This window comes from Zonotrichia albicollis, chromosome 3 (genome assembly GCF_047830755.1).
Source record: "Zonotrichia albicollis isolate bZonAlb1 chromosome 3, bZonAlb1.hap1, whole genome shotgun sequence".
NCBI classification, from domain to species: Eukaryota; Metazoa; Chordata; class Aves; order Passeriformes; family Passerellidae; genus Zonotrichia; species Zonotrichia albicollis.
Window position 1 is genome coordinate 99,895,244 of NC_133821.1, and position 21,343 is coordinate 99,916,586.

The 21,343-nt window shown below is 35.9% G+C and overlaps 1 protein-coding gene across 1 annotated transcript in view; it reads right to left on the reverse strand.

The window, feature by feature from the left end:
- The window catches only part of COL21A1 (collagen type XXI alpha 1 chain), a 91,579-nt gene that overhangs the window by 12,249 nt on the left and 57,987 nt on the right, over positions 1-21,343 (reverse strand). The window contains exons 18-23 of the mRNA XM_005485990.4: positions 10,119-10,163; positions 9,723-9,776; positions 5,308-5,361; positions 3,957-4,010; positions 3,402-3,473; positions 140-175 (exon numbers count right to left, since the gene is read on the reverse strand). Of these exons, the coding sequence (XP_005486047.1) occupies positions 140-175; positions 3,402-3,473; positions 3,957-4,010; positions 5,308-5,361; positions 9,723-9,776; positions 10,119-10,163 (315 nt within the window). The remainder of the gene's footprint in view (positions 1-139; positions 176-3,401; positions 3,474-3,956; positions 4,011-5,307; positions 5,362-9,722; positions 9,777-10,118; positions 10,164-21,343) is intronic.

A 21,343-nucleotide genomic window follows, 5' to 3' on the forward strand; every position in this document is an offset into this window, starting at 1 on the left:
CTTGAGGGAGAGTTACTGCTGCTATTCAAGTTAACCTTCTGTGGAGTTTAATCTTAAAAAAAGCCCTGCCTAAATTAATACCTAAGACTTGTATAAATAGCAATGCCAGATGGTTTAATTAGAAACAAAGTTGATATACCTGGATACCAGTGTCACCTTGGTTTCCTTTCTCCCCCTGTAAAAATTAGAAGAAAGGTCTCCATTTAAACATGAGTCACCTCTAAAACATGTAGTCTGTGCTTTAATTCAACACAGTAATTACAAAAGAAACAGCTATCTCTTCCTTATACTGAAAGAAAGTAAATCACTTTATCCTCATGTACACAAAAAAGTCCAGAAAGCTATACTAAGAAAGGACTTTGTCATTAAAACAACATCAAAAAGAAAGTGGATGCTCACATACCAAGCAAAAAGTTAAAAGATACAACATAATGAGGTGGCAAGTCTAGCAGGATTTTATCTACTCAGTGTATGGAGTGGAGAGGATGTAGGCAGGCAGAGAGGCAATGTTTCTTATGGGTTAAATTTTAGCTGAATGCACCACTGCATGTGTAAGTTATGCAAAACAAGAAAGTATTTTCTCACCACAAACACCTCTATATTTAAATTCAATCACAATATTTAAGGACTAAGCTCCATTTTGACTCACTTTTTTGCCTCAAAATGTTTAAAGTTAATAATAATGAGGGGATTGGCAATCAGATGGTGTAAATGGTGCTTAGAAGTCAGGTATGGAGTTTTATCAACTTGTCTGAAGACCACCTAATTGACACTGGAGAGAAACAGGCAGTGTATGAAAACTATTCACTCCAATTAACAACAGAGGTATAAAATATATACACTGAAAATGTGGCCATCTCTCTTCATTAATTGAAAAGGAAACAAAGTTATGGGAAATGGTTCTTACTCTAACTCTGACATCTTATGTCTAAATAGACATAAATCAAAATGCTGAACCATGAACATAGCAGCTCATGGAACAAAAGACAGATCTGTTGGGGGGGGTGTGCAAAACTGCATTTAATAAAAAAATAATTAGAATGGAGATTTTGGGGTCTATTTTGTCAGCTTTCTTGCAAGAGCCAAAATTTTGTCTGTTTGGTTGGTTTGGTGGTTTTTGGTTGGTTTTTTTTGGGGGGGGGAGGGGGGAGGGAGGACAGTGAAAAATAAAAGAATATTTAGTTAAATGTGAACAGTAGTGAAAAGGAGACTTTTGCCATGGCAAATATTTACCTGATTGAAAATCCCAGAACATAAAAGACATTTATGCCACCTGTAGTATTTTGTTGCATTCTACTTGAAAGTAAAATATTCTGTTGTTTCAAGTTTTGAAATCATCTATAGCTGAAAGTTTTCACTTTTACTGCCAGATGCCCAAACTGTGCTTTTCTTCCTGAATAATTCCAGTATGTCATTGGACTTATAACTCCAGCTAACTTGCATCTTCATATAAAATAAATTACCTTTTCAAAGGCTTCTTCAGTTTAAAATTTAGAGAAGTTCCATAAATTTTAACAAAATCATCTTTCATAAAATATTGTCTTAGTACACGTGCTTTACATAACCCTGAGATATTGAATTGAATATATAGTGATAATGAAACTAATTAAACTATTATTATGACCCTGAATCCATTCTCTAATCAATGTAAGGCATGTCCATATATGTGTCTACTGACATGAGAAGTACTCCAGTACATGTAACACGTGTATATGAGGCTGGCATATCTGACACTGGACATACAAGAAACGTGTGCCTTCTGGAGCAGAGCATGAACTCTCTTGGAATACTTCTGCATGGGGTTTTCATAAAACTTGAATCATAACACCATCCTTCTATCTTACTGTCTCTTTACCCTTCAACCTTTCTCTTCTTATGAAAGTGACATGCCTGATTTAATTCTATTTCTTTAATGCCCTATTGGGTCTGGCCGAGAAGGAGTTCATTTTGTCCATAGCATCCCTCATGGTGCTGTGCTTTGCAATGGTGGCTAGAAAGGTGTTGATAACACACCAATGCTTTGGGTATTGCTGAGCAGAGCTTCCTGCAACATCAAGGCTCTCTCTCCAAATCCCTGCCTTTTCCTGCAAGTTAGGGCCAGGCAAGATCTCAGGTGGAGACACAAATTCAGGCTAGGTGGAGAAGGGATTGAGAGCAGCCCTGCAGAGAAGGACTTGTTCATGTTGATAGATGAGAAACTTAACATGACCCGGCAAGGTGCACTTCCAGCCCAGAAAGCCACACTGGCCTGCATCAAAAGCAGTGTGGCCAGCAGGGCAAGGGATGCAATTCTCCCCCTCCCCTCCACTCTCCTGAGACTCCACCTGTGTCCAGCTCCAGGGCCCCCAACATAAGAAGGACATGGATCTGGTGGACCAAGTCCAGCAGAGGGCCATGAAGATGATTAGACAACTGGAGCACCTCTCTCATGAAGACAGACAGAGAGCTGGGTTTGCTCAGCCCAGAGAAGAGAAGGCTCTGGAGAGACCTTAGAGCAGCCTTCAAGCACCTAAAAGGGGTTTAGGAAAGAGCTGGAGAGGTACTTTCCACAAGGGGCTGTAATGATAGGACAAGAGGGAATGGCTTCAAACTGGAACTAGGTTTATTAGGATAAAATTCCTTATTTTGAAGGTGGTGAGGCACTGAGATAGGTTGCTCAGAAAAAGTGTGGATACCTCCTCCCTACAGGTGCTCAAGGCCAGGGTGGATGGGGCTTTGAGCCACCTCATCTAGTGGAAGTGTCCCTGCCCATGACATGGGTGTTGGAACTAGATTATCTTTGAGACACAATCATTCTATGGTTCTATGACATAGCCAGGGCAGATGAAACTAAGGGATATTCTTATTCCCTAAACTGAAAGGGATATTCCATACCATAAGATGTCTGCTCAGCAATAAAAGCTAAAGGAAAGAAGAGGAAGTTTCATTATTGTGACATTCGTCTTCCAAACTGAAGTGTACTGAAATCCTGCTTGCCAGGAATGTGTGGGACAACACATACTCACAGAAAGCAGAGAATAAATATTCTGTTTTACTTTGCTTTCACACATGGCCTTTCCTTTTGCTTTATTAAACTGCCTTTATACTGACCCATGAGCTTTCTCCTATCTTATTTTCTTGATTTTTTTCTCTGTCCTGCTTAAGAGGGGAGTGATGGAGCAGCTTGGTGGGCACCTGGCATTCATCCACTGTCAACTCACCACAAATGCCTTCACATTGAGGACTTTATCCTTCAGAAGAAAATTTTCAGGATAGACATATTATTGTTTTAAATGTGTCCAACTGTTATCTAATAATAATGATATATTTAGAGAAAGGATTTTCTAAAATAATGATCACTTATAAGAAAATTACTTCCAAAAAAAGATGCAATTAATGTAAAACTGGGAAAAAATACTTACCTTTAATCCCTGGGTACCAGGAATGCCTGGGTATCCTGGTTCACCTGGAGCCCCTGGTACTCCTAGATCTCCCTGAGTAATACAATAGCTTTGTGTCAGTGATGTGCTGTGTGTAAAAACACATACTGCATGTTTCTCAAGGCCGCATGATACACTTTGGCTATGATATTTTGAAATTTTACAGCTGAAGATGATTCAAATGTCTGAAGGAGTTTTGAAGGGACGGTGAATATAGGGAAGCCACATTCAGTAACTATTTTTATTCTCTTTTAAAACAGTTGATGTTTCAAAATAACACAAAAAAAACCTACCTCAAGTAACAACACTTGCAGGTTTGAACTTAATGAGTATCTGATTTTCACAGCCTAAAATCTAGTATAAAATTAGTAAGAGTAAGTCATCAAAGGGATTCTGATGCAATTAGATGTTAACTAATATCTTACTGTGAAACCAACTGTCTTTTAATGAACATGGGGAAATAAGGGAAAATTAGTACATCAAGAAGAAGTAAATTAATCCCTTCTTTAACTAGAACACTGCCAGAATCATATTTACCTTGGCTCCTGATGATCCTGGTTTCCCCTGGATTCCCGGTTCGCCTTTATCACCCTAAATAACAATGTGGGGGATACATCATTATGTTCTGTCACATGTGGTATGTCTAGCAAACATAAACAGACACTGCTGAGAAACTGACTCTTAAAATGGGCCCAGGTAGTGACTGAAAGGCTGAAGTTCTCCATTACAAGAAGCCTGAAGGTTTAACTTTCTCTCAGGAAAGATGAGATACTGATGACAAAACCTGATCTGCCAGCTTCTGCACACCTGTCCCATCTCCACCTGCCTCATTTGCCTCACACAGTCACACCAAGGTTGTGTGTACGGACCTCACATTTCCACCATCTTATTTAATTGTCTAAGTCAAAATACTTATTTATGTTCTGGCTTTTATCACAGCCTATGGAATTAGACATATATTCAGCAAGAGGATTTGCATTTATCTAAGAATTACTGACTACATCATGATGGACTTCTGTAAGAATGAGCTTATTAAGAGCAATTCTCTAAGAAACAGCTTATATTCTAAGTGAGATAAATATACAAAATAAAAGCATTTTTCACAGAAAAAAATGCAGCTAATTAATTTTTAATTGTATCAAGGGTATTCAACCTTATTGACCATAGAAAACATTAATACTTTCAAAAATGATACTGTCAGTATACAATTATAAATAAATGCATATGCACTTTTGGATGTAGATTAATGTACGGGGGAAAGAGATCTAAATGTAAATGCTAAGTTAGGGAAATGGATTCTGTATTCCTAAATATTCTTTAGGACATACAATACGAAACTAACTTACAATTTAATCCAAAACTCATTTTGGATTAAATAAAGAAGTTACACTAACCAATCTGAATTTGTAGTATTTATTTTAGCTTTTGAGAACATTGGTAAAATTAGCTCTTGCTGTAGCTGCAGTGCAATCAATAAAGTTACATCTGAAATAAGTTTGGCTCCTTGGGTGGAAGAAACAGCACGTCACATTACTGAACACAATTAAAATATAAATAAATGTAACATGGGAAAGTTCAGATGTATATAGAGAATTATCTGGTTTCCAGCATTGCAGAATATTTTCCAGGACTGTAAAGCTCAAACAAAGTCTGACAATTTCCACAACTGCTAAAAACCTCATGGGATGACAGGCACCATTTACTGAGTTATATTAACCTCTCTTGAGCCTGAACTATCGTAAAAGGTAACACAGGGAAAATCATACAGCTGCTCACCAATATTCAATACACAAAAAATGAGCTGCAAAATCTTGGCACTGCCCAGATCAAATCTGCATACAAAGCAGTCATTTATCAAGGTCACAAGCAAATTAAGTCAAACACTTACCTTAGGCCCAGGAGCTCCAGGTAGACCAAGTGAACCTTCGGGTCCCATCAAACCCTATTTATTTATGAAAAAAAGAGAGATGTTTCTGTACTAAAACAGAGGAATAATGATCTTGGTATTGTGTTAGTAGTATCATTATTCTATTTCTTTAGTGAATTAAACAGTAAATGCAATGTCTTTTATCTTATTACTATACAGGCTACAGTTTTGATACAGCACAGTGGATTATTTAGACCTTCTATGGTCTGAGTGACCACAGTACACCTTCTAATGAAGGACTACTGTGCAATAGAAAAAAATCATGCAGGCGAAATGAACAGGCTCATGAGAGAAAAACTCTTCAACTCAAGACCCAGTCTGTAATGCATCCTTAGTCATAACTAAGAGTGACACAAAAGTTTCCTGTGTTCTGTTTAGGGTTTCCAAAACCAACAGAAGTATTTGTGGCATTTCATAATTCTCTTTCTCCTTTCTCTCTCACAATGGGTCAAGTTGTGACAACCTTGAAGGGACTGCATGTCCCTCTAAGGTTGTCATAACTTGACCCATTGTGCAAATTTTGTGGAGATTTATCAGGAGCAATTAATTTTGGGGCCACACCTTTGTATCTTCTGCAAAATCTTCAGAGTTAAACTACTCATCCAAGAACCCAATAGCTTCTGCCATTTCAGATCATGACACTTCAGCACATGTACAAAGCCAAAACAACCTCTTGGACTCCACAAATGGAATCACGTTCATAAAGGCATGTTCCCTACCTAAAATAAGAGCTAAAGAGTATTAAATCATCAAAGGGCTGACTTCCTTAATTTCTGTTTAAAGCTAGTCTCAAGTATACTTTAGAAAAAAAATCCTTCTTTGAAATCATACTTTCCAGGAAGGAATTCCCATTAATCACATTTTCCACATCTGGTGTTAACAATTCTTTATTTCACCACTTCATCTCACTTCACTTTTAGTCTAGAACTGCATGCTTCAATAAAATCAATATATTATTATTGTTATACTTGGACTTGCTTAAATATTGTGAAATATAATCTGCAATAAGAGCAGCATAAAATAAAGGCATAATGATACAGAAAGTCAAACAATTAAGGCCTAGAAATCTAACTTGTCAGAGATTAAATTTTATCAATTATTCCAACTGATAATATTTTCAAAATTCACTGTTATTACTGTTATTTAATCTTTGCTTTCATATAAATAAAAAAAATCACCTTCTATTTAGTAATACATGTTAGGAACAATTCACTCCCACGACATTATCTCAGCTCAGACTTCTTCCAAAAGTCACGTGTAATCAAAACCAGATATAATTTCTCATACAAGTAACAATGCAGCTTTGCAAAAAAAATTAAACTTTATCTGTTTAAAACTAAACTAAAACTTAAAGGGTGTCTTTGTTTCCACAATAGAAGAGAAAATTCAGAATAGAGCAAGAAGTAATTCTCTGTAGCCATTGTTTTCAGAATTTTATCAGTTTTCTGGTATTTCACCTGCGCTTTATTATTAACCAAAGATTAATACAAATTAACCACAGATTAACTCATGTTTCTTGCCTGCTTTATGATAAGAAAATACTGGTTACCAAAACTTTCCATCAATAAATATAGCAACTTATTCTTTAGGCCACAGACACTCTACCACCATACTAGATCATTTCTAGTGAAATCCACATCAGTCTTTGGGTTACAGAAGTGGCAAATGCTCACCAAAAATGTCCCTCATTTGTTTTATCTTATACAAAGCAGAAATACTATAGGTACAGAATAGCTTCTATTTTTATTTTTTTTTTAAGTTAAATCAGCTATGTATCCACATTGACCTGCAAACACACACCAGAGAAGGCAAATGAGAAAACACATTTAGTATAATTAAAGGTCAAGAATACATCTGCAGGAAAAGGAGAAATAAAGTCCATTTTTCCTGGTTTCCTTTCTTACACTTTCATTACTAGGCCATATTTGACTAGTTTTGTTTAAATAATTACATGGAAATGACTAAATGAAATCAGCACACTGCAAGAAGGAAACTTGCAGATGCAATATAGGAAAAGCTTATGAACATAATCTAAAAACTATAAAAAATTAGAGGAGAAGAGAATGTCCTGAACAAAAATGTACAACAAGAACATAAAATATAGCATTGTTATCCTATTTTGAAGAGCTGACATTATATGTCAGGTAAATTAATAAATTGTTGGTGTTGGCAATGCAATAGGGATAGTGATTACTGAAGAAGAGCTTGTTACTGAAAAATTTTCCCAAGCTATTAATAGACTATCCACAAGCTTTCCATCTGTGTTTTCTGGAACAAACATATTCAGTGTGACTAATACAAGGAAAATCCCACTATATTTCTGGTTTAAATTCCCTAATGCCATATAACACATTCACATATTCCATGCATCAATCTCCTACTTAATTTATCAGGTGACAAAAAAAAATACATGAAATGAATTGACAGGAAAGAGAAATAAATTATTTTCAAGTGTATCATGAACCAGATGTTATTTATCTAAATAAAATTTGAAGAAAATATGGTAGGTGAGTTAAATAAATATGAGCACTCTGGAATCCCACAAGGCTTTACTGGAGTTGACGATATAGCCTGCCCTCTAGCATTTTGCTCAACTTTGCTCAGAAAGAAATGGAGAAAGAAATGCCAGTAACAGGCAACAAAAATAGGTAGGAGGCACAGGTTAGAGAACAAATGTTTATGTGTTAACTAAGAGTAGGGACATTTAAACTTCCAGTTCAGGCAGTGTTTCATCCAAATTTGTTCTGGACAACTGCAATAACTGATTGTCAATGAGATCTGTTTTTCCAGAGATCTTTAAAAGGTAGCTGGAAAAGTCCTCAAATTTCATGAAAAGAAAATTAACCAGTGTACTCTATATAAAAAAGGTATTCTGACAGTTGTAATGTAGTGATTGTGCCTGTGGTAGACAGGAAAGGAAGAGATGCTGTTTGGATACTGGGTAAGTATACTGTGTAGGAAATTCAAAATGTACTGGGTGACAGAGTAGCCCAGAGATTTTAAAATTCCAAACTAATTACAATTTCTGTCTCCAACAAAAACTACGAAGGGAAGGGAAGGGAAGGGAAGGGAAGGGAAGGGAAGGGAAGGGAAGGGAAGGGAAGGGAAGGGAAGGGAAGGGAAGGGAAGGGAAGGGAAGGGAAGGGAAGGGAAGGGAAGGGAAGGGAAGGGAAGGGAAGGGAAGGGAAGGGAAGGGAAGGGAAGGGAAGGGAAGGGAAGGGAAGGGAAGGGAAGGGAAGGGAAGGGAAGGGAAGGGAAGGGAAGGGAAGGGAAGGGAAGGGAAGGGAAGGGAAGGGAAGGGAAGGGAAGGGAAGGGAAGGGAAGGGAAGGGAAGGGATACCATGAGGAACACCCCAGAACACCAGTGTGTAAATGATGCTTAGGTTAGTAGCTACTTTCATACCCAGATGGCTGATTTGGCATGCAGTGACATGTAATTACACAGAACTGCACATACCAAGGTGGTCAAACATACGTGTTGCTAATCTCCATCCAAACAAGGATTCTCTTCAGGGAACAGGGAATACTGCAGTGGGATGTAAGCCCAAGTAATTTTGGTTTCAGGTCTGACCTTACACACTCTAGAGGATGATAACCTTAGCTAGGATGTTAAAGAGAGTCATCAAAAAAGACAGAGGATTAAAAGGTCCACATGGACATCCTTGGCATCCTCTTCCTTCAAGGTTCCTCTCATCCAATCAAATGAGGCAGAAGCCACTGTAATACCCCTGCAGCCCCTGAAAGTAGGAAAGAATGGTCCCTGAAAAGATTATTCCTGTCATGCAAGGAAAAGTAGCTACTAAGATGGCCTTAATGTGACAGTACTCACGACTGAGAAGCAAATATCAAGGCCCTTTTAGAGAATCACTGAGTATTCTGTATTTGTCCTTGTAAATATGTACTTTTAACACTGCAAAGGGACATCAGAACCCCCTTTGTCTACCAAAATGGATGAAATCCAGCCTGACTACTGTATGTCAAGAAGTTCACTGATGAAGATTTTCATAGGGAAAGACCTCAAAAAATGACAGAGAGATCAATCATGAGACAGGCAAGTTATTAAACTGAAAAATACAATCTCTTAACAATTCTCAGAATCCAAGAACCTATAAAAACATAAACTCACCTCTTGTCAAAATATTCAGAAGCTTGAATTAATGGCAAAGGTAACAAAGAAACAACCGTTCACAGCTTTCAGTCAGAATTTCCATGCTGCTAATATGTCATTGAGCTAAAAACTTACATTTATGATAGACTTGCCTTCCAACCTGTAAATGCTAGTTTGCTCCTGTATTTACCATTGCCTGTTTGTTTATGACAAGCATAGAATGGCAACACCAGTTATTTGTCCATAATAACACAATTTTGAAACTTACAGTATCTCCTGGTGACCCTTTTGCTCCCGGTTGACCTGGCGGTCCAATTTCACCCTGTATTTTTTACATAAAGAGAAAAATTCTATGACTAATGTATGTATACTTAACATTTTTTTATATATTCTTTAACTATGCAGATTTAATTAGTTAAGATTGTTTCTCAATGTATTAGGAAATTAGCATGGTTCCTTTTAAACTATTCATTCTTTCTGGAGTAGTTAAAGTAAAACCTAATAAGAGATTTTTAAATGTGCCATGAATTGTCTCCATTCTTTTGCAGCATGATTTGATGTTATAAAACCCCACTATGAAAACTCTTATCTAAGCCTGAACCCTTAGTTTGGAATGGGTATATATAGTATAGGTTTTAACTGTGTTTTGAACAACTAATATTACCTTTTGTCCTTTTGCTCCTTGATTTCCAGGAATTCCAGGAATTCCCTGAGAAGGAAAAAGAAAATCTTTTAAATATGGGGAATAATTTCACCAGAAATTTTTTAGCATTTGCCTAAAAGATTTGGGTTCAAAATATGAGCAGGGACAAATAAAACAAAACAGAACAGAACATAACAAAACAAACAACAACAAAAATACAAAAAAACCCCAAAAACAAACAAACAAACAAAAAAACAAAAAAAAAGCCAACACCAAAAAAATCCCAAGAATAAAAAATCCCTCAAAGGACCAAAAACACATAGGAGAAAGAGCTTCAGCTGGAAACATGCAGACTATTGTAGAGATACGGTGAAACACTAATGTTGAAGTGCTCCCCATTGCTTTTGTTGCAGTAGCCCATGTCTACTGCTCAGTAGGCTCATATGCTCTTGCTTGCCCCAAAACCCTGACTGACACATGGAAAGGAACCACTTTACAATATCCATAAGATTTCCCACATAAATTAAAGCAAAGCCCTGGTCAACGGGACCATCAGCATCACAGATCATATTATCTAAAACACAGTGACTTTAAAGAGACAGATACAGTTTTCCTTTATGTATACTAGTTTCCACCTTCATAAATACTTGAAGATCTCTGCCATTTCCTCAGCATCATGCTCATTCAGCTCTACAGTACATCTCACACTTTTCTAACAGTGATAATTTAATTGAATGTGATTCAGGTTAAAACAGACCTCTGTATATGCTTAATGCAGAAGTCTATATTCAGTTATTCGATTTTTTCTCTCAAGTAAAAACTATTCATTCAAATTTTTTGGACAGACAATGCCCTACTTGTACCATAACTAATCTGCAGCAAGAATTTGGCTTACAGGCTTTACATTTTAATCTAATATTAAAAATAACATGTTGTAGTGAGGACAAGACAACTGTTCTAGACACCACTGAAACAAATGTATTCTATGGGAAAACATAACATGAATGCAACAGCCATAACCTAATAGTTTCCATATGAATACATCTGTGCAAAAGATAGTCCCACTGTTTTGCACTTTACACCCACTTTTAGTAAATAATGACCCCACAAAGTAGAAACAGTTCATTGGTCAATGGCACATGAGTTAACAATTACATCTGAGCATTTTACAGACCATTAAAAATCTGATGTACCTATCATTAAAGGAAGAGATCAAATAATGCAATAAAAATAGCTTGAAAATAATGCCTCATACTGAGACTTCCAATCACATTATGTTATATAACTCTTCTTAACTTTTGTCCAAAAAAACCTTCTTAGATCTTTTGCACAAATAAAGAGATGGGAAATAGGGCATGTTTGCCACCACATTTAGTAATTTCCAGACCCATTGGTGAGTTCTGAATATAATTATTTAATATAATTATAATATTTAATAATGTAGGGGTTTTTTTCTGTAGCTGTAAAATATAAAACCAAATTATGAGTGTCTGTAACCAGTAATATAAACCAGAATTTAATATATGCTAAAAACATCCCACTAGGCAGCAACCTTCTTATCCTGAATGTACCAGAGACTTCTAGTTACATTTCTGGGCAATTTAGAGGGCTCAGAGAAGACAGCTCCCCACACTTATCCAACCCAACAAATGATTTACCATGATATGAGCATGCCTAGGAGAAACACAATGTCCTGCTGAGCTGTGTTGATCTTTCTTGGTTAAAATAAATTCCTGGTACACAACATTTAATTTTATATCAGTGACAAAGAAAGATGAAACTCCAAGATCAACAACTGTAAAACTAAGTCACATTTCCTTTCTTTCCTCCCCCCCTTTTTTTCCCTTTCTGATTGATTCTGCACTACTGAGGTATGTGGAAATTAGACCCTTATGTCAGTGAGAGCTGGTCTAAACCCTTAAAATTCTCTTCTGGTTCATTAACATTTACTCAGCTAAGAATGAATAAATCACTTATGCCGATTTGATTTTCAGAGTGCATGAGGTAGAGATTTTCAGTTACTCTCCACATGTCTGTTACTTCCATTTACATGGATAATCTCTGATTTTGCCAATTAGAATTATTGGCACTTTCTCTAGAAGACAAGGTTAAAAGATAGTTTAGATATCAAGAGTTTCTTACCCAACTTCTAAATCAAAAGCCAAATCAAGCTTTGGAAATGTGTCTTGTTCCCAAACACAGATTTCATTCACAATACAAATCCTTATCTTCTGAGCATCTTTTTTTCGTTTTTTTTAGTTCCATAGACATCTTGAATAGGAAGTTATATTTAATAAGATGACATAACATTATGCTGTCAAAGAAACCTTACTTTAATTATCAAAAAATGCATTCTAACTTTAAAATATGAGGCAAAGCAGTTAGTTTTACTCTATTTGTAAGACAAAAAAGCTTATTTTTTTAAGAGTATATTGCAACTAAAATTATAACAAATGCCTGTGTTTAATCAAAACTTAATATGAAACACATTTATCATGCAATTTTTCTGCCACTAAGGGAAAAACAATGTTTGGAACTGCTACAAATGGGAAAACTGCCACTGGGAGTAATAGAAGCAATGCTGTGGAATAGTTCATGATTCACTGGCCTATAGAAAACTAAACCCTGCCTTTGGGGATGTTCTTTGCAAAGCTATCAAGCACATTTTGTTTATATAAAATACGAAAAGGAGTTGTAATTCTAAAGTTTCTTTTTCCTCGCCTTTACAGAAAATGTGTGTTAAATGGTTTGTATATATCACATATGCAGATATAATAGCAATAGAAAGTATCATTACATTTCTAGCCAGAATATCTGAAAATCAAACAATCTACTGTCCTTTACTGATTTCTATCCTTGTGTGAGTGGGAGAATTTCTATACTTTGAATCAGTTAATGTGTTCCCCTTTTTTCTTTTACATCAAACTTCATGAAAGGTTTATTCAGTATTTCTTCATATTTAAAAATTAAATGCAAGTACTGCCTCAGTTCTTTCAACATCATCAATATGACTTCATCAATTACGTTCAATTCATTCCAATGCCTGCCTCCTTTCTTTTGAAATTTTCCATTAAATGAGAAGTCTTCCCTTACCCCATAAATGCCTGTAATATTATTCATTATTTTAGCCTGTATCAGCAAGTGCAATAATCATATGAAATGTAAAGCCAGCAAGATAGTCTAGCAAATCTAATTCTTTGGTTTAAAGTCATGTTTATTCTAAAAATTCTCAACTGCAGTTTTATCACACACAGCTGATTTTGTGCCTAAAAACTAATGTCATTGTATACCTGTGTGGCAGCTAACTAAGATTTTTGGAGACTGGGTAAGGATTGGTGTCCTTATTCTTTATTCAGCCTCTGTTACTTGTTTAATCTTTTATCTTCTACCCTATCTTAACTATGTGTACCCAGAAGTCTGTCAGCTTTCTAAGGCCTGGTTAGGCCAGGGGAGGCTTTGCAGGACCTAAAGTGACACTTGAATGCCATGTAGATAATTGAAATAATCTCTAGTGTCACTGATGGTGCTGTGGGATAGCAGATCTTTGAAAAAGATGTCACTCTGCTCTAAAAGCTGTGCAGTGCCTGCCAGATGCAGCAGTTGTCCTCACACACCTCCAATGGCTCTTTGTGGCCATGCCCAGGCAGCCAAACCCCACACACCTCGGTATCTCCTTATGTCTCAGTATCACATTGCCAAACGAAGCTCATCTCAGTATGCAACCAAACCCCTGGATGAAGTCCTCCTCAGCTGCAGCCTGCACAGCTGGGACTTCAGAACACCCATTAATTTGTTTCTGTTGTGATGATGAACTTCAATTATGACAGTTATAAAATTTGGTATTAATATTCTATTTTATTCAAGTTTCAACAATTTAAATAAATCTTCCACTCTTTGATAATATCTGGCAGATAGAATGGATTTAACTGTAATAGAACGGAACTCTAAGAACTGAACTGTAAGAGGAAAATGTTTTCACAATCCCTGGAAAAATTTTCCTGTAGTTTGCATTAATCATGAGGTGTCTATTTTTGTTTTGGATTATATTAAACAGATGGACTTTCTTCCATGCAGCCCCACAAAAAAATCCTTTAAGGAAATTGCCTGGGGCCTCATATACAGTTTAACTAGATGTAAGCATTTTTATTTAAGACACAAGCTACACTTCTCAAAATATTTCCTGCTTTTTGCAGCTAGTACCAGGATTATTTGCATCTCCCTCATGGTTAATTTTATGCTTGCAAACAGAAGAAGAAACCACTCAGAAGACCTTTCTTAAGAACAAAACAAAACCTATTTTAGTCTTAAAAGGAATACATATTAGGTAATTTTTATTCCTTATTTTCTGCTAATGTCTTTAATATTCCCCATTTCTTCAGTGCCTTGTAGGACAAGATACCCTGTTATGGAAAGTAGGAAGTTCTAGGCTACAGGAAACATATCTATAATCATAAAATTTTATCTCTTCTCTGGAAGATGTGAAATTATAGAGTATTTCCAAAAGCTATTTTGTTAAGAGCAAACTGCTTTGCAGTCAATTCCCCAGGTAGATGTAGAGAACTTTAGTATACTTGCCTTTATTATCTTATTTTCTTCTGATAAAAGGATGGTTTTTCTAGTATATATGAGTTCTCTGATTTATGTTTCAATCAAATGGTTCCTTCCACTCTGAAAAATTTGCAATGCTGAGATGACCCTAAAGGGTCTTACATAAATTAAAGCAATAGAACAAGATACACAAATGATATCTATCTATCCACATGTTCCCATGATCCCTCTAAACACCTGGAAAACTCAAATCTTCATGTACTACTGATGCTTAGTTGAAAAAGCCTACTTGATGATACATGAGAGATTTACTGGAGACCTGCAAAAAATACAAGTCAACCCATAATTTGGATGAAAGAACAGCAATCAAAACACTTTTTAAAGGATTATAGCAAATCCTTGATAATCCTAATAGAATGAAAGAGACAAACCAAATTTGGATAATGTATAAAACTGGGAAAGAAATTCAATGAAGCAGAATCTGCTACTACTGACTAGTTGCAACTGATGAAAGAAAAAATAAAAAGGCTACATGCAAAGAAGCATTCCCATAGACATAATGACTATCCACCAGACCAGCACAGCAGCTTTAAATTAAGTTCAGGAAAGGAAAAAGCATTACCAAGATCTTTGCAGTTATAAGACCATAGTTTTCAAACACTTTTTTGGCAAATCAGTTATTAGCAATAAAACACACGTTAAATGTGGAACAGAGTGACCCCTATTGCATTGCCAACACCACGGACCTTGGAAAACTATAATCTAAAAGCTGGAAATACTGATAGAAAATGAAAACTATATATATCTTGTCAGTGGCTGAACCTGGTGCTACTCTTGTTTCTTGTAAAGAACCCTCAAAAGAATACAAGCATCAGACTTGCCAAATCTTCATGGATCCAAAGATGGGCAGACAAAATTGAACTCCCAGCTCTGCAGGTGACACCATGATACCCTCCCTCTGCCTATAATGCTAGCACCAGCCTTAGAGATTGTGATAACCAACATCCCATCTGTCAGAAATCCTACAAATGTCTAAATGCTGACAAACTGACCCACGTTTGACACTTAATCACACTGATACTCAAACAGTTACAAGCCTTCAAAATGGCTTAAAATTTCTCCACCACTTTAATTACAGGGAAATACTTATGAGGGTCACAGCACTTGCGCACTCCCACACTCAGACAGGGCAGGCTGAGGCTAGCCAAGCCTCCCCAAAGGGCACTGACTGCTGCTCTGCTCCTTACACCCACCACATAAGCAAAGAGTTCTCCTTACAGGTCACACTGATGCAGTTGGATAGAGTTTTCAGCCACATCTCTTTCCCACAGTAAGGAACCACTCAGTTAAATTAGCAGGGAGTAAGTTTAACAATAAATCATGCACTCTTTTTTTTTCTCCTTTTTTTTTTTTTTTTTTTTTTAATATGGCAGATTCTGCAAAATTGGTCACAGAATGCAGCAGAAGAAAACATTAAAACGGTGTTCCAAAAGGGATTGTAAAATTCCTACAGAGTACAGAATTGGTCCATTGCTGGCTATTAAGCAGGATGGGCCAGCCTGCATTTTTGGCAAAGAAAGTCCCAAAGCTCTGACAGAGAGAATCTGGCAGTAAATAACAGGTAAAAAAAAAAAAAAGAAAATTCTCTATGTTCCTATCCATTCCCAGAGAAAAAGTTCTGTGATAATTCCTTTAGTCCAAGTCTGTTTGGCAGCTGTTACCTGTTCAAGAAATAGCTAAGAAAAATTGGAACAAAGGCTGGGACAAAACCCTTCTAGAGCACAAAGAAAGAAAATCACACCTTGACTCACTCAGCAATCATAAAGGCTAAATTTAATTACTAAAACTAACTACTAAAGCAAAAATTAATTTGCATAATAAGAGGCAAAGGCTGCTTCTTAAAATGGTTTAATAATATTAGGAGAAACATTAGTTAAATCACGCAAATGGATTTAAATTCACTCTTATGGATCATGGTGTTTTGATTTGCTTTGTTTTGTTTTGTTATGGATCAGAAGCCGGACTCTATTCTGACAAAACTTTCCATAGCATCAATTTGCAGTAATTTTAATGTGGAAGGATTAAAAAACCAAAACACTTTCTGTGCCACATTTCCCCAAATTTTCTAGCACTATATTTACTTGAGTGTCTGAGACTTGAGTATCAGTTTCTCAATTTCACATTTAAAGCTGTTTGTGGACCAGAATAATGCAGTGATATTGATGAAGAAGGTCACACAGAAGAAACACAACAAGTAACTAATTACTTTGACAGCCCAACTACCACTTGAACATAAAAGTAAAAAAGCAGTCCTGCTACAAGTTGTTTGTTTTTCTCTTGTGTATTTTCTGCAGGGATTCAATTAAAATAACTTTAATTAATCCAAATATCTAAACTGTTTAAGACAAAACAAAAATGATCCCTTCTATTTGAGACATGTCTTTAATGATGAGTTAAATGCAGATATCAGTTTCACTTTAGAAAAAAATCATATCGAAGAAATAGACTAAGTATAGACGTATACTTGATTATATGAGTTGAAATGAAAACCATTCTGGGTAATTCTCAGAATGCAGCCTGCAGATTTGATGCCAGATACAGCACTTAGAGCTAGATACAGCTAGAGTGCTTTGGATCACCACCCTGACCACGCTCTCAAGGAGGCTGTAACTCACTGAGGTCTCAGGTACAACAATTTTTTTCTCTGGCTTCTCCCATGTTGAAGAAGAAGGATGACTGGCTGGAAAACTGTCTATCCTGTTACTACTCTGTTGAAGCTGGATCAGAGGAATGAAAGTCAAACATCCTTTTGGTAAACCTCTTTCTATTTGTGGTTAAGTAACCACAAATGAGCAAATGAAATCAACTAAAATAATAAATATTTATGTCTGCTAGATTCTAACTGAGTGTCTTCCTCATTCATACTCTATTCTCTATGTCTGGTTTCTAAGTATAGCAATTAGTTGGGGGAAGTTTCTGCTTGCTCTTCAGGGTCGCTGGAAATTCCAGCAGATATTTATCTAAGTCATAAAATGTTAACAAGAAAATTGCATGGCAAGAATAAAAGGAAATGTTCTTCTTTTTAAAGAATAATCAGCACATGTGAAACAATGATTACTTGAAGTATAAACCAGGCACTAACAGGTCAGAGGCCAGTCCAATACACAACATATACCAGTCCAAACATTCTCTTCAAGCCTTTTCTCTTCAGAAAAGCCCTTCTTAGCTGAATGAAATTAGCACAAACATTCAGGAATGCTCTAAATATTACTACTGACATCAGGTGGACCCAAAAGAATGCAAATGAGTCCTTCTTTAAATATCACATGAAAGGAAGTGAATATTGAGCACTTCAGGTATGCTTATTTTATTCCATTGTACTATTTAACTTCCAAGATCTTTATTAGTTATTTTCAGCAGGTTGAAACAACCAGTTACAGGTACACACACACACACACACATACACATTTTATTGCTTTAATTCTTTAATTTAAGCCAAATCAACAACCCCACTTTTAGCTGATACTTGAGAATAAAGAAATTTCTGATAAAGAACACAGGTTCAATTCATAGTTGTGTGGATTTGTCCATTCAACTTTTCAAAAATCTACATTTGATCAAGTCCAGTGATTTTTTAGAATGTCTTTTTCTCAGTCCAAGAAATAGTACATTAAGTAATATACTTGAAATGTATCAGCACATCATTTACTCAAAGCAACAAAAACAATTCACCAGAAGTGGTTTTGAATGACAATCTGTTGTAGTAAACTGGTGTTTTCCCACTTAAAACACATTGTCATATTACATATCTATAACATTAAAATGCAAAAAAAACCAATTTCTATAGAAAAACCCACTGCGATACTAATACCAAGAAAATTTAGTTTCTGGTACTGAGAAAAAAGGTAGCGATGTTTCCAAGCACACACATATCACAGTCTCTGCAAGTTCCTAACTGCACAAGCACTTAAATAGGCAAACATTTATTCATATTTTTGGGGAATATTACCATGAGAGAGTATATTGCAATGAATACATCCATACCACCAAATTGTTTTCACTCTTAGTTTCAACCCAGATCCCTAGACTCCCTCAAAGCCAAGCTGAAAACATGACAGCTAAAGGCTCGATCTAGACATCATCATTCCCTCAGGGGGAAACAACACAGGTGGAACAACACGTGCCTTACTCTAGACAGAATAAGCTTATGCCAAAGCACTTCATCTGGCAATTAAAGCTCACTTTCTAGTACAGAAAACTATCGAGCCTAAAGTCTCTATGTGAGAATTTCTAAAAATACCCCAAATTATTTCAAGGCATAGAAGAAATCGGACTCTTCAGAAGGACCTGTGGGTTTGTGTAGAAACAGGTCTAGCTCATTGGAATCACTCCTGGAATACAAATAAGTCATCACTAGCACTAACTTTGTGCTTAGAAGTCAGTCACTGCACTCTTTAGCAAAGGTGCACCTTCGAGTGCTCACTGCAGGACAATTCTTTCAGAATCACACTGGTTTAATACTATTTTTCAGTTTATAAAATATTAACAAATTAAGAGATAATTTAACAAAATGATAAGCACTTGTTTATTAGAACGCAGCTCATCAAGTCAGTAGAAATATTTTAGATGTAACACGTTTGCTGGAGGTATTTCTATTTCTATGTTCATACAACATCAGCAGTAGGGGAGGAATGCGGGTGTCTAACCTCTATCAGCATATGAACTAGTAAAAAAAGTACCAGGGTAGCCATAAAAAGGACTAAAAAGAAAAATAAAATAGCATACAAGCAGAAAACAGGGTACTTTGAATACATTTACAACCACTTCTAGCATATGCCATTCATGTCCACAATGGGTTTACAACTAGAGCTCCTTTCATATTTCCTTACAACTTTAAAGAATTTCCCTTTGTTAACATTGCATTTATAAAACAGTCTTAGATGTTAGCAGTATGCCACTCTTCTCTACATGATTTTCCCAAATTTTCAAATTTAAAATGGCATTAGCTGAACAAAATATAATAAAAAATAGTTTCCCAAGTCTCTGTAGACAAACAAAGGATAAAAAAGATATTATAACTATAGCAAATTAACATATTAATGTCAGTGTACTGTGGGAGGAAATAAATTTAAAAATTAGAAATCATGATGAACAGGCAGAAAGTGTGAATAGCTGGGACAGAACTGTTAGCTTTACAACTCAGAAAAGCAGGCTTTATTTCCCAAGCTGCAATAGGTTAGTGGGTCCAAGTTTATTACAGCATTTATTGTGGCCCCAGTCCACACTGAATTCAATGGGAATCTTTCCATTGATTTAATACACTGTGGATTAGCAGCTATGCTGTCATGTCGTGTATCATCTTTGTCAACTGGGAATAATAAAGTAACTCAGATTAGCCTGCCTGAAGTTCTAGAAGTTGTAATTACCTGTTTCATTACAGCACTATTCTCATATTCATCTTCTTAACAGCAATTAACTCTTCTGTAATTATCGTGTGGAATGAATTTAGTTAAAATAACTTTTCAGTCAGAATGAAGATAACCTAGGTTGGAAATAAAGTCTGCTCAAAATACATACAGCTACCTAGAAGCTAAATTTGACAGAAAAACCTGCATTCAGTAGAAAAAACATGTTTGGACTTGCAGCACTGTGCAATTAACAAATGATTGCTGCGAGTATTGTGCAGTCAAAGCTGTCAGCTCCCCCCTTCTCAAGTGAGAACAAAACTAACATCTGTTATGTAGCTCAAGCACTCAGAAAGTCATCAGCAAGACTCTGTCTACCTCTACAATTTAGATATTAGAAGAAGGAATAAAGAAACAATACCAAAAAGTACATTCAACTAACCAAACTTACTTGTAAAGAAATAATGATGCATGGCACATGCCTACAAAAATCATCACTTTCAGCTGATTATGAATAAAATAATCATCCCACCTAAATAAAAAATTTTTTTTTTTATTTACAGGTTAAAACTCAGAATTTTCAAAAAGAAATAGGTATTCTTTTGAGACCCACAAAATTTGAAGAGAAAATGCTTGTATTTATATCTCTCATGACTGTAACACTAGCACCTTTGAAAAGCAGGCCACCAGAGCTCAGGTCCTACTATCAAGGCATCTCAGACTAGTAGAAAAGCATGAATATCAGATCAGAAATTAAAAAATATTGATAGACTCAGACCAACTATATTGTTGAGTATCTTGATCACTTTTCTCTTGAAAACTGACAGGAAATAATTTCTTTATAGACTACTTACAAAGAGAGTGCTATTTTATAGCAGAGCCTAATTTAAGGTGATATAAAATCTGAAGGAGTATATAGTGCTCTGTGGAGTATTTCCACAAACAATTCACACAATACATGAACTTTTGAGCACTGGAAATACAACAGGATCCTTATGCTTTAATGTATGAAGAGATTAAAAGTAGAAATTTAATAATCAGACTAGATAGATAAAAAATAATGGAACACTTTCAGAAAAGATTTTTTTCACAAGGCCTACTGTGCAGATATACAATAGAGGTTTTAAGTTTGCTTTTATCCTAAGTACTTCATAACTCAGTATGTAAATGCAAACACACAAATGTTGAGTAAATGGCATCTTAGTACCTAAAATCGGTACAAATCAACATAACATCAACATCACGAGCATCAAGAAAAACATTATGTGACATAGAGAGGAAAATATTATTAAC